This window comes from Branchiostoma lanceolatum, chromosome 16 (genome assembly GCF_035083965.1).
Source record: "Branchiostoma lanceolatum isolate klBraLanc5 chromosome 16, klBraLanc5.hap2, whole genome shotgun sequence".
In the NCBI taxonomy this organism is placed as follows: Eukaryota; Metazoa; Chordata; class Leptocardii; order Amphioxiformes; family Branchiostomatidae; genus Branchiostoma; species Branchiostoma lanceolatum.
Genome location: NC_089737.1, coordinates 632235 through 646641, shown reverse-complemented (window position 1 = coordinate 646641; position 14407 = coordinate 632235). Strand labels below are relative to the sequence as shown.

The 14407-nt window shown below is 40.5% G+C and overlaps 1 protein-coding gene across 1 annotated transcript in view; it reads left to right on the top strand.

Moving 5' to 3' along the window:
- LOC136422130 (sodium channel protein type 4 subunit alpha B-like) overlaps nucleotides 1-12267 on the top strand; it is a 96501-nt gene extending 84234 nt beyond the window's left edge. The window contains exons 23-30 of the mRNA XM_066409777.1: nucleotides 49-189; nucleotides 1079-1132; nucleotides 1861-2005; nucleotides 4611-4723; nucleotides 5528-5611; nucleotides 6119-6305; nucleotides 8986-9500; nucleotides 10249-12267. Coding sequence (XP_066265874.1) covers nucleotides 49-189; nucleotides 1079-1132; nucleotides 1861-2005; nucleotides 4611-4723; nucleotides 5528-5611; nucleotides 6119-6305; nucleotides 8986-9500; nucleotides 10249-10878 — 1869 coding nt within the window. The 3' untranslated portion in view covers nucleotides 10879-12267. The remainder of the gene's footprint in view (nucleotides 1-48; nucleotides 190-1078; nucleotides 1133-1860; nucleotides 2006-4610; nucleotides 4724-5527; nucleotides 5612-6118; nucleotides 6306-8985; nucleotides 9501-10248) is intronic.
- The last annotated feature ends 2140 nt before the right edge of the window (nucleotides 12268-14407 follow it).

Below are 14407 nucleotides of genomic sequence, written 5' to 3'. Positions count from 1 at the left end.
TTTTTGAATGTTGAATGACATAACCAAGCCACTTTGTTTGTTACAAAGTGCGTAGATGAAAACAACAAACGGCTACCAATCAACATCACTGATACCAAAGAGGAGTGTCTGATGAAAAACTATACTTGGATCAACTCCAAGATCAACTTCGACAACGTGGGACAAGCTTATCTGGTTTTGTTTCAAGTGGTGAGTTCAGCTAGGAATAGTAATATGTATGGCGTATTTTAAATCTGAATGAGTTGCGACAAAAGTAGCCAAAATGCAGGTGTGGATATATGAATGTCCCGCATATTTCCACAGATCAACCTTTGGAAGCTTTGGTATACCAGAGTGGGAAATATGTTGGATTCACTAGTAAATGTTGACCCATACGTTTTCGCTATACAGGTATGTCGTTGTATTCTAAATGAAGTATTAAAAATGAAGCTTAGCTTGAAGAAAACATTTACCGTGGTACAGACAAGTGTCAGTCTGGTCCACAGTTACCCTGGGGGCCAGGCACCGTATATCGGCTAGCCACCAAGCAACGCTCGGCCCACCCTCCCGCTGTCCCCCGAAGACCGACCCCGCCCCACTCTCCGCTGTAAACCCAAAATCTGCTAGCCATCCGTGTATGGCTAGCAGATTTTGGGTTTACAGCGGAGAGTGGGGCGGGGTCGGTCTTCGGGGGACAGCGGGAGGGTGGGCCGAGCGTTGCTTGGTGGCTAGCCGATATACGGTGCCTGGCCCCCAGGGTAGTCCACAGTGCCCATGTAATCTAGTAAGGAAATGTTGTCTTTTGGTGTCATTGGTGTAACTAGCAATTCAATCATACAATACAATGATGATTTCCGGCCGATCGAGTAGGAGCAGAGATATGATCGACAGAACTCAAGTTTCCAACTTGTTTTGATAAACTTACGTTGCTAAATGCTGCTTGTTATTGACCAAAACAAGTATAACAAAAGATAATGAACAAACAAGTTATACAATTTGATTATGACACTGTGATTTTTTAAATTAAATTACCAGTGCAACTTATTCAATTGTGAAGTGTTGCTATATAGGTACAGGTCTATTTCATTGTCCTTTTCAGGCGACGTTCAAAGGATGGATAGAAATCATGGCCGATGCTGTGGACGTCAGAGGGGTAACTACCTTTCGTCTCCCGCTGCTATTAATGAACGCAAGGGGACTGGGGCGTTAAATGTATCAACATCCCGAGGATATAGATATTTACCTCTATTTGAAAGTCGTTGCTAAAGCCCTGCATGTCCGACGTTGACCTGAGTCAGGTTTTGAAGCGTCTTCGCCTTTGGTAAGGTTGGCAATAAGCTGGGTTTGTTAATTTGCCGTTCTGTCGGAAAGGTCCTGAGAAACGATTTGTCATCCAGACAGGAATATGCCTGCTTAAGTAACAGTCGAGTGCAACTTGATTCGGCACCTTCTGTCTCGATATGTCGAGGTTGTTCATACGACATAAGGAAACCTGAAGCATTTGTTACAAGTCAACTCAGAAGTAAACCCGTAGGTCCTTGTAGACATTCATTTTGGCTCAAACCTGCTTATTTGTTCTACTTTTGGGTTCATCATATAAAAGCAAAGTAACATTTACCTCACTAATGAATGCAGGCCTTAGAAAAATGTCTTTGCGGGAATGTTTCGGTGCTGCAATTTTTCCCAAAAATGTATACTCTTTACTCCTGTTCCTTGCATTGAAGTAAATCATATCAGTGGGATCTCGCCCTTTTTAATTTCTTTGGATTTCGTGTCCTTGCTGAAGGCTTTTCGGATGGCCGGGGGTGCGGGGAATGAAACGGGACTCATCGCAACTTATCTATTTGCCATAAAAACGAACATGTTTCTCTCTCTTAACAGGTTGGAATGCAGCCAGACAGGGAAACCAGCCTGTTCTTCTACTTGTACTTCGTTGTCTTCATCATCTTTGGCTCCTTCTTCACTCTTAATCTCTTCATCGGTGTCATTATCGACAATTTCAACGCCCAGAAGAAGTGCATGATAAGTATGATAAGCTTGTTTATTGTTTTATTCGTGGTGTGTGACTTCTGGCTAGGTGGAGCCTCTTCGTCGACCACCCTGATCTACTAACACCATCAGCATGTAGTGGATAACACACGGTGAAGGTAACTTACACAGGCAGCTCAGAACTCCCTGCGTTGAGAACCATCCGATACTTTGATAAACAGTCACCAGACTCGACAGGGCCACCTCATTATTACAGGTATCTCAGGAATAGCCACTAAATATACAAGAATCCATCCACATCAGTAGAAAGGGCCGACCACGTATTGTGCCACGGCCCGTGGTAGACATCAAGCAAGACACCCAGTTCTGACACGATCAGCAGTACAGACCGGGCGGGATGGTCACAATCAGTCCGTTTATAGCAGCCTGTCCTATGTTCCCCGTGGACTGGTTGACCGATGCATGGATGACCGGTTGATTACCGTTGTGTAACTGTGAATGACATGATTAATGGTGATCAATGGACACAAATGTTAATCGAAAAATTACTTGCATAATAAATGAACTACAGTTAGGGCATACGAGAAACTCCTCGAGATCTTCGTGCTGTTTTCTGATTGTACTTTAGTTCTTATTGTACCTGGTTTGTAATAGTCCGCCTGTACTATCAGAACTTCGTTCCCACTAAGACAAACTTCACCCTATCTGGTACACAGAGCGATATTTTCCATGTACTGATGTCATGTCCGACTCCTATTTCCATCTACATAGGTCAATTCCTCCATAAATCATTCCAAAAGCGAGACAGGATTACCCATTCATGACTATATTGTAACCCATATACTGGTTTCGATGATATTTTTGTACTTTTGTACACACACACACACACACACACACACACACACACACACACACACACACACACACACACACATACATATATACATACATACACACACACACACACACACGCACACACACATATACATACACACACACGATCATCAACCCCTGCTCGAGTTATTCCCTTCCAAAGATAAGAACAAAAACGTCTACTGTAGTTCAAAACAAGCCGCTAGAGGGCCACAATTTACACCATTTACCTCCTGCCCCAAAACCTATCCTCTACTGAAAGATCATTGCACCTGCAGAAAAGTTGTCATCAAACGTGGAAGCTCCGCTGCAGTACTGTGACTAACCGGTAGGGCTTAGACAACTTCTCTGGGGGACTCCACATTCAAGCACAGATGGTTCTGAAAAATGCGCATTAATTCATTCATTCATTCATGTTTATTGCATGTCCATGCCCTTCCGGGCTAAATGCATTATAAGTAATACAATTGTGCATTGTAATAACGGAAAAAAAATGAAGAAAACTATTCTATGTTCTATCTACTTCTAAAGTTTACACGCTACTTCTCTCTTCTTGAGACATGTGTACACGAATTCACAGAGTTTCTCAATTACATATTGATTATTCGATGACATCAAGTATGTGAACAGTTTGTCATTTGTTAAGTTTGTATATCTCTGGTCTAGTTGTATTGCGTTAACCAAAGAGATGCGTAAATCTTGTACAGTGAGCATTCTAGAATAAAATGTTCTTAATATACACTACCTGACAGTGTGTTCTAGCGTGCAAATAAATGCTCATCCAAGAGAGCCTAAGCCTAGGGGTGACCTGCGAAGACATACCCCTGGTTACCTCCGAGTCATCTATACACATGTAACTGACGATCCTATCATAGCGGTTCAAACCGGCTGACTGCCGTCATCATCCGGTTTATCAGTCAACGGGAACACAAGACAGGCCGTTATGATTGGACTCACTCATCTTGTTGGTCGAGATAGAGGGGGATCATTTTTAAATGTCGTATTACCTGTCTTTGATAACAATTCCTTAATAATGGGATGGCTTTAGATATTGTCCTTGAAATGACATTTAAGTGCCGTTAAAGCATGCGGGATTACCTGAGCTGCTTGTACTACAGTCAACCACTATTAGCGTGTGAACTCCTGTCGTCTGTGTGGGGATACAGTCCTGTATTTTCCAACTATTAAGTGTATGTATCAGTTATACAACCAGCATTTGATGTCAGTCCCCATGCCTGGAAAGAACATTTATAATCTTATCTTTAACGTATCATCTAATCCACATCTATAACTCCAGAATCATCCACACAAAGCCCTAGTCGAAGATGATAAGAAACATTCTGCAAAATATTGGTAGAACATTTATGTTTAGAGTACAGGAAGTACGTTAACAATTCGTATGATGTGACAAAGTTTCTTCTGTCAATATTTTATGGAATGCTCTGGTAATACAGTACAGACTAGTTGCTGGAAAAGGTAGAAAAGTGGGTAAATGGAACGAGAGATAAAGATCGCCACGTATTTTGAAAAACTAGATATACTTTTTGATAAATAAAACTGGAACATATTGTTAATGATAATGACATTTGTCAAATGCCCTTAAACGGACCTCTGAAACCTCTGTAGTATATGCGCAGAGAACGGAAGAGCAATCACAGTGTCCCGTGCTCTTAAGACGAGTAAAGATAAGCATGCCAGCTTATCCATGATGTGTTTATCATACAGGGATGTGCGTTTGCTTACATGATTCATTTGCCTTGCCTACTCAGGAGAAGGGGGAGAGTCAGATGACCTTTTCATGACGGAGGACCAGAAAAAATATAGGAAGGCAATGAAGAAGCTTGGATCGAAAAACGCAAAGAAAGCGATTCCAAGGCCATCGGTAAGTACCACACATTCAGTCTCTTTCAACACTAACGAACAAATGCTCCCATAATTCTCAGACAAATTAACGTTAATACAGTGTTTCTTATCATCTTATGTCGATGGTCGTCCGATAGTGGTTGGAAGACCGAGCTAGGCTCGCGCGAAGGATAAGAGTTCAGGCTCGGGCGAGCTACGGGCAACTTGTAGACGAGTTCTCCGGGCTCAAAAATAGTTGCCGAAAAATTGCCCAAGCCTACGTTACCGCGAGACCTGTGTGATTGGTCACTAGAACTTTGAGGAAGACTGTAGGACAGCCGAAACGTCGATGCACTAACTGCTCATGTTGCACCTATCCCGTTATGACAACACAGATGAACCTGCATGCGAACAGCTATCATAGTAACATCTTCAACATAGTGAACGTAACAAACGTGGCACACAAAATAATAGCATTGAATCATTTCAATCAATTCTCCAAAATGCCATCAATGTAAGTATAAGAATATGAATATGAATAAGACCGAAGGCAAGTACAATAGAGGCGCCTCTATTCCTAGTCACCGAATGCTGAAATCAGTGTAGCAATGCAGTCAGTACAAGTGTGGCGACCATCACTAGCGTAGATGTCTCAAGTATTTTGATAGACTTTTGTGATTAATTGGTGCGACTATTACACGCTTATAGACGAAATAATGACGCTGACTTTGCCAAATATAATGCAACGCTTCACAGTTTCCTATTCCCCCCAACTCAATATTTCCGCATCGCATGCCTGTTTTTTGTTGAGAGTGTCACTACACATTCATTTTCTTCCATGCAGAACTGTGTCCAGGGCTGGTTCTACGACATGGCGTTGAACACGAAGTTTGACATTACCATCATGGTCTTCATCTGCCTGAACATGGTACGTTTATTACAATCATTATGATTCGAACAGGGAGACGAGTGTTATCGATCATGTCTGATTTCATCCTGTTGTTTACATCCTGAAATTTGCATGATACTTATTCGTCCATTCGATGCTGGAAGAGTCCATTCTTGTATACGGGGAACATTTGTTAGAATTTAATTCTGGACTAGGGTAATTGTGAAAAATAACATTTTTTGTGGATGTGGGGATGGAAATGGATGAAATATGTTGTATGAGCTCTCACAAATATTGCCTTTCTAATTCTTATTTTCTTTCTCTCTTGCTTCCCAACCACCCTCGATCGTCAAAATGGCTGCCTAAACCTATCCCACATGTGTTAGCTAACGGTCATCTAAAAGATGTACAGACTACTCACTCTGAGAATCCCCATTGAGTAACTGAAAGAGATTTTAAATGAGCTTTGTTACATTTTAAGGTATTTCCTTGTTGCTGCTGATTTACTTTTATTGGCAAATATAGAATTCTGATTTACATTTGTAGGTTTCTATGATGATTGAGCACTACAGACAGAGTGACAAGCTGAAAGAGGTGCTGGAACTTATCAACATCATCTTCATTGCTGTCTTCACCTTCGAAGCTGTCTTGAAGATTATAGGGCAGCGGTGGTACTATTTCAAGCAACCCTGGAATATCTTTGACTTCGTCGTGGTAGTGATGTCTTTATTAGGTATAATAATGGTTCTATAGATTTCTTATGTAAAGCCGGCTTTTCTGCAGTAGATTTCAAGGTAGTTTGTGCATTTGCATTCTCCTGTTTATTTACCATATATTCCGCTTGCTGCAAACTTATTACTCCATTATCTCAACGTGCTAGGAATGATGGATAGGAGGGTGAGAGTTTTTTTAAAAAGATGATATCAGTATCATAATTTGGAAAAAACTTTCCCGAAAGGGTAATTTTTTGTAATTAGCCAGAAAACAAAATGGTTCGGTCCACTCGCCCACGTGACGTGAGCCAAGGGACCGGAGTTAGTTGAGTGGAGCGCGCCGGGTCGGTTGGACGCTCCGACCCCGTCTAGTAATTTGTTTTCCAAAAATTAGCAGGATGGAGAAGGAATATACCCGTCAACGTCGGTCTAGGAAGTGCTCAGTTTGTTGTCTCCCAGTGAAGGGGCATCCAGGCCCGTGTGGTCCAGGAAACTGCTTGTACGGGAGGGCGGAATGACTACCTGTCACATACCTGTTGTGTGATCTAACGTTACATGTAGGTTAAGAGGGGTTTATATGTTTAAGCGGGTATCTCTCTGGGTCGCGCCTGTTTGTGACAAAACAGGCGACAACTTTGCGACTTTTTGACAAATTTTCCCTAGGCCTTGCGGTCACACTGACGTGCGACTTATCTACTTTGGAAGTCCAACTTTCAACATAATAAGTTGCGCCTTCGGGCGACTATTGGAGCCTATTGGAGTCTAGTTTGCGCTATTTTGCCAATTGCGATTTTTTTTCTTCTTTTCAAACAATTCACCATTTCAGGCGACAATTTGGCTGCCAGTGAAGCCGTTTCGTTACTAGGAGCACGTTACACGAAGATATGGACACAGTGGCGCTGCACTCAAGTACGACAACTTAAACTACAGAGCCACAGAAAAGCAACATAAGATTAGACAAAGACAAACTTAAGAAAATTTCTTAAACAGACGTAAGACAAATCAAATATGACTTGATAATATGAATGAAATCAAATCAAACTAATGCAATGAACAAAATTATATACAAAGTGATAGAAATACAAAAATAAGTTCAGCTTTGCTGACCCCATACCAATCTACAACACTCACTAAACCTACAACAAACAAAACAAAACTGACAACAAACAAAAGGTTATTCAAGTAGTACTTGCACTTAGAATCGCTTTGAATTATCTATGAAGAGTTGTGTCATAAGCATAACTTGAAAATTGTACCTAAAATTATTGTATTGTAGCCGATCCTTTCAAACGAACTTATAGTTTTGAATCGATGGAAAGGTTGTTGAAATGAATGAGATAAAGAATCTTTTTCACGTGTGAGACTTTTTGAAATGTTGGACCTTTGGTCAGTGTAGCGGGGGCAGTGTAAAAAAAGTGTAGGGTTGATTTGCAGGGGCATCCATAACTGCATGAAGGACTGGAGGCTAGGCCTCACTTAACAATACTACGATTCAGTTGCACGTGCCAATGCGAAGCCGGGCGAGAAGGGCGCGGGTTTAGCGGGGACCACAGTTATAATGGGGGACCACAAGAGGATGTACTAATCAAGTAAGATGGTTTCGAAGCAGGGAATATCTTATAGAACGAATCTCAAAATTAATTTAATTCCAATCAATAAGGATAAAAGATGTACAAAATCTATTTGTGGAATGATTCGGAGAATAGTCTCCCGCAGTGTAGTTTACGGGTTTTCGCACTTTCGGGCGGGACCCCAACGTGTCCCCTTGGGGCACCCTGCGGCTATCTGGCTATTTTCGGTTACGGCCGGGCTTCGGGATTTTTTGGTTGATTGGTTTTAGAAAATAACCATGGACGATGGATATGGCGCCTGTTTGAAAGGGTTTCCCATCCGAAGTCCTTATTAACACCAACATTATGATGCCTTTGCCAGATACAATGAGAGAACAATGATATTGAATTATTTCGATTGGTTGTAAATCATCAGCTGTACAACCGTGCCGATATTGCCGATTGGTAATTTCAAGTGAGAAATTAGCGCCAGTGAGATACCCGTTAAAGAACGCCCTGTATGGGAAAATGTCTCATTCGGAGTAGAGTGGACCCCGTGACGTCACCGGTCCTGACCGTTTTATGATAGCGTCCACGTTGGTTTCATGTTTATCTTCCCTCGGTGACTTCTTCGGGGTTGGTGGTTGGTTTGGGCCCTGGTTGATAGATCGGTTTGCAATACACAGCTGCATGCCGCTCGTAGCATATGAATACATATTTCTATAGCTTAAATAAATATTTCCCTTCGAGTTGAAGTGCATAAGACATCACAGTACAACATTTTCTTATTATCTGTAATAGGAATAGCATCATTCAATTAATATAAATGTATTTTGTGTTATTGGTGTCCTATGCACTTTAAGCGTCAACTATCGTAATTCCATATGTTACGTAAGACCGCCATATTTCGTTTGAACGGTGTAATCGAGTCTTAATATCAACAATGTCTTGAACAGCTGGATATCTGAAGTGTGCATACCTCGGAGATTATTGATGCTGCATTAGTAAATCTCTTTTAAGTCACAGTTTTTAGTGTGGCGATCGTAAGGTACTTAAAGGAATTAGGAGACTTGGCGTTACATCAGTTTACGCATTGGACTGATTGATATATGGAAGGAATATGTGAATTGCATTTCTTTTTCTGTTTCAGGTCTAATACTCGCTGACTTCATTGCAAAGTATTTCGTCTCACCAACATTGTTGCGAGTGGTCAGGGTTGCCCGAGTTGGACGAGTTCTCAGGCTCATTCGAGGAGCAAAAGGAATACGGACCCTTCTTTTCGCATTAGCTTTATCCCTACCAGCGCTTCTTAACATAGGTTTATTGCTGTTCCTCGTGATGTTTATATTTGCTATATTTGGCATGTCGAACTTTGCTTATGTGAGAAAAAGTAATGGCCTGAATGATGTCATCAATTTTGAGACATTCGGAAACAGCATGATAACACTCTTCCAAGTCTCCACGTCAGCCGGCTGGAATGGGATCTTGGACCCACTTATAAACGATGGTCCTCCGAACTGTGACCCGGAAGCGGACACGCCATCCTCTAACGGAGATTGCGGCAATTCCGGAGTGGCTATATTTTATATGGTGGTGTATCTCATGGTCAGCTTCCTTATCGTGATAAACATGTACATTGCCATTATTCTGGATAACTTCAGCCAGGTGGGTGTTTATCTCAATGAAGTGCATATGTCTATTTAGTTCGTGTGAACTCTTTGCAAACTGCTACCATATCTGATATTTCAATTGCACGTCAACTGACAGTACCTAGTCTTTCTACGAATACGTTGTTGTTCTATGCGCTAGAAATGTAAAATACGATCGTAAAACTGGCCCGCACCAAACTAGCTAGTATACATGATATCGATATCAGTAGATAGTTATAACTTGGCAGGAGAAAATTTAGATTATTGCTTTTTCATATCCAACGTGATTTCGTTCCATGGCCTGCAGCCCCGATACAAATCTGTGCATTAGGTCATTATTGGTTACAGATTATGCAAATTAGGCCCTCAATGACAGTTATAATTCTTTCGACTTCAATGAGAGTTAAGACTCATGAGCTATGTTCCATGTATGTGAGCGTTATATTAACTAGAACTTTGTGGATCCATTTTCACGGGGACAACAATACTTTAGCAAGTCCCGATATGGATATTTTAGCTATGTACTCCATAGCCGTGACTCACCAGATGTACAAGATTATGCCGGAATGGATTTTATGGACGAGAACTGTAACTTCCTCTCCTTCTTTTGTAAGGGGGGTACAGCATGTTTAATTCACTTCGGCATACTCCCGCATACTCCCGGCAATATTCAATTGATGACAAGCCCAGTCGTTTAATGCTTGTCTTTTGTCCCAATACGAAGACACAGAAAGCAAACATTCGTGTATATCTTCCACTTTCAGGTCCGACAAGAGGTTGAGGAGGGAGGGGTGACCGAGGACGATGTAGAGATGTTCTATTCCGTGTGGGAACGGTACGATCCGGACGCAACAGAGTACATACAATACGAACGTCTTTCTAACTTCGTCAACGAATTAGAGCCACCTCTTCAAATCAAGAAACCAAACACGATAACACTAGCCTATCTGAATATTCCTATAATGCAAGGGGAGCGAATTTACAGCAAGCATCTGTTGAAAGCTTTGACCAAATTTGTTTTAGGCACAGTTGGAAAAGAAGACGATGACGACGAAGAGGATGTGCCTGGTTCAGAAGAAGAACATAAGATGAAAGAGATCCCGATATCATCAACTTTGATGAAAAGAAGAGAGGAGGTTGCTGCTCGAGTTTTCCAAAGGTGGTATCGAAAAATCATGCGTGAAAGAAAACAGGAGAAACACGTGGACAAGCGCACTCCCCACGAACTGACGGAACAAACGAGCACAGAAGAGTCAAACCCTAGTCCCGGAGAGCGGAAGCGAAAACAAAAGTCTACATTTCCTATAATTTTGAAACCTACAATACTGGATCCAGCTAACTTGATCAAATCACCAAAACTTATGATTAGAGGGAACAGAGATACCAAAAGGTGATTTGTTACGCATGTAGGACACATCTTGGATTTCGATTTTCGAGACCACAAAAACAGCTGAGTCTTTAGGCGAAAGGAATTGTCTTGCTGCTAAAGAGCTATTCTTTTCACGGAAAGGAAGTTTTCGTATTTATTCTAGACGGATTTATTTTTATAGAAGAGGATTGACCAAGGAGGTTAAATGACATTGTGAGATATAAAACGATTTAGAGATAGCTCTACCCTTATATGCTATATATCAACACAAACGTGTACGCTTGAAGACAGAAAATTTGCCATCGGAAGACACAGATGTTCACTTTGGATGCACAACTGGTGTGAAATTCCTCTGATGTTTCTGATGGGAAAACAACAGTTACCTTGACCTAGAGAATGTTTCTTTTCAAAATTGTAAGATGTCCACGTTTTGATCTGATATATCCCAAGATACCGGTTCAAGGCAACACAAGTAAGTTTCATCATTCTACAGCTGAACTGAATTGCCGCATATGAGACTTACAAGTAAATTACGTCAAACGGAAAAAGAATGGTGTATTGTGGAAAATATGGAGTAACCGAAAAAATCATGTCAGTTTATCAACTTGTACCCTACGCACGATGGGTATTATTTGTGCAACACGGGCTGGGGGATGAACGGTGTGTAGGCACCTCATCAGATATCCGATGTTGTATTATATTGCATTGCCGATATGCCGAAGCGTTATGGAGACCTTCCATGGACTACGAAACTGCCTTAAACTTCTTCCACTATTAACTATTTGATGATAGTTGACGATAAATACAAAGTTGCAAATCTTACAGTTTGAATCATTTTATCTATTCCTTGCGAGAGTTACAGCTATCATTCTATATTGAATATGTCATATCATCTCGAAGAAAGATTGCTGGTACAATGACTACCTACATACATGTACGAGCATGACTACGAGGTGTTATTTTGCAATTTCCCTTCTTTTGAATGACTCTATGGTCCTATATAATTTATGAAAATATATGTCGGCTTGACTTCCATTCAGTACTACTGTGAAAGCAAGGCCTTTCCCAACTGTTATAGTTCATCATTCCATCTTCATCGACTGGTTCTGTATTTGTATTAACAGCAATGGAAACGTGGTAGGAAAACTAAAATTTGTATGTTATATTTTTATGCTGGTAGATTTTAGAGAATATCTGTATCTATATCCAGGAATGTAATTAGGGACTTTAGACCATTGTGAAATATGGATGGATATTGGCTGTACATATCCATATATACGTCAATTCTTTATTGAATAATGTACATTTTGTACACCTGAAAGCAATGAACCTGAAAATTGATACGGACAAAAAGCACACTTCTCGGGTTTTCACAAAGATTCTCCGCCAACACGATGAGTAAAGTCTCTGCCAGACTCCGTTGCGTGCGTGCTTGTTTGGTTGCTTGCTGGAAAATACTGGAAATCGGCCTGAATTTGGTGAATGATTTGCCAGGAGTTGGCCGACCAGGCAAGCGGATGTTATCAGATGAAGTGAGGAAAATCTTTATGTGTATCTGCAATACAGGATATTGTGTTTTTACGGCAACTGGAAATATTCTAGCTTGATGGTCAGCTTTTTGCAAGAGCCACGAGTAACTTGTACACTGCCATGACTCCATGGGAGTTTCTTACGCATTACCGATGGTTAACTCAATATAAGGGACCATGGAGGTGACCATGATTATATTCGGCCTAGAAAGTGCATCATGAGGTTTAAGGAATGTATGTCATAGATGATTATCAATATGGCACAGAGGACCTCCTGGCATCTACGTAAAGTAGAAGTTCCTAGACTCTACCCTAGCCTATGTGTAACACCTCTTCTAATTCCTCTGTCCTTTTGGCCAATTCTAAAATCTTGTTATGAATTGCTTTGCTGTATCTCTACCAAGTTTCGTGATTTGACACAAATTTCACTGTAAAATTTGACAAAGCAATGATCTTTCTCAGTACAGGTGGACTAAAGAAAGTTATATATATATATATATATATATATATATATATATATATATATATATATATATATATATATATATATATATATACATTCATATATAAAAAAAACTTAAGTTATTCTGATAATATCTTCATTACAAATCCATGCCTGACGGCTAATTAAAAAAACGCAATGATATACAACGAAGGTAAAGTAACATAAGTAAAAAGTTGCGGGGAAACGTTTATATTTCACTCCTAATCCTCCGTGCTAAAATAGACAGTTCCTAAGCTATAGGTTATCCCATATCACATTTCAGGTCATTTTTCATAGGATGATACAGCAACAGAAAAGATTCCCAAACTAGAGTTCCACGACCTCAAACCTTCGCCAGTAGTGTCAACCATTTCGAGTGACGTGTGATAGATATCCCTCATTGATTTTGCAAATAAGGTCCTCATCTAACGTTACATAAATCAAAACAGTTCATCTCTACTCAAATAACATGCAAGTTGTTCAAGTATGAAGGTCTTATCTTATCAAAGAAGGGTACTGTAGTATTTCCTCAGAAGTTATGTAAATGAGCATTATTTATCTATTTATTTATTCATTTATCTATTAGACTCATCCATAAATAAAAATGGAGGGGTAGACAAAACAGGTGATCTCTCACCTCTGCTACCTGTCTCCCCCTTAACAAACAAGATACAACATACAAGAGATAAGAAAACTATACAAATTCACACTTTTAACAGTACCTTTTACAGTAAAAAAATAAGCATATGAATTATAACATATTTACAGAGTAATAAAACGGTATAATGACAGGAAATCAGGGCAGAATTCAATGTGGCCTTGTGACTATGCAGGTGGAACAGTTACAGAAAGATGTCCAAGTACATGGAGCGTCAGTAGCATAGACCACCCTAAACCTGATATGCAAGTGATTCAACAACTGCCGTTTGAAGGCGAGCATGTGCTGTTGCTGAGAGCGAGAGACACTCTGGCCAAATGCTTTCAGGTTAACATCCAGTCTGTTCCAAATACATATATGAGTCTTGGGATATACGAGGAAGCAAACGGTTGTGTTTTTGTTTTGGAGGGTGCCATCATGTTGGACCTATAGCTTCTTGTACTTCTTGATGAATACGAGACATGTTTAACAATGTCGAGGTCGCACAGATTAGCCAAAGACTTCACGAATAGTAGAATGTCTGCAGCTTCTCTCCTATATGGCAGTGGTGACAAACCAAGTGAAGCTAGTCTGGTCTTATAGTCAGGATATTCAGGATTCTGCACCGAGTATGTACCTAGTTGCCCGACGCTGAACACCCTCTACCAGACCAGTCAGCTTCCTCGACTCCGGGCTCCAGATAGGTGAACAATACTCGAACATACTTCTTACTAAGGTTACATACTTAACGTACGGCTGATTAACTTTCGAATGTCTCTAGAGTGGAATTCCTGTAATTTACAAAGGAATTGCCCCGATATCTAAAATCTTTACTTTGAATATACAACCAAAAATAAAACCTGACGGAGTGAATTACACTTGTAGAATATGCAAGTCACCATAA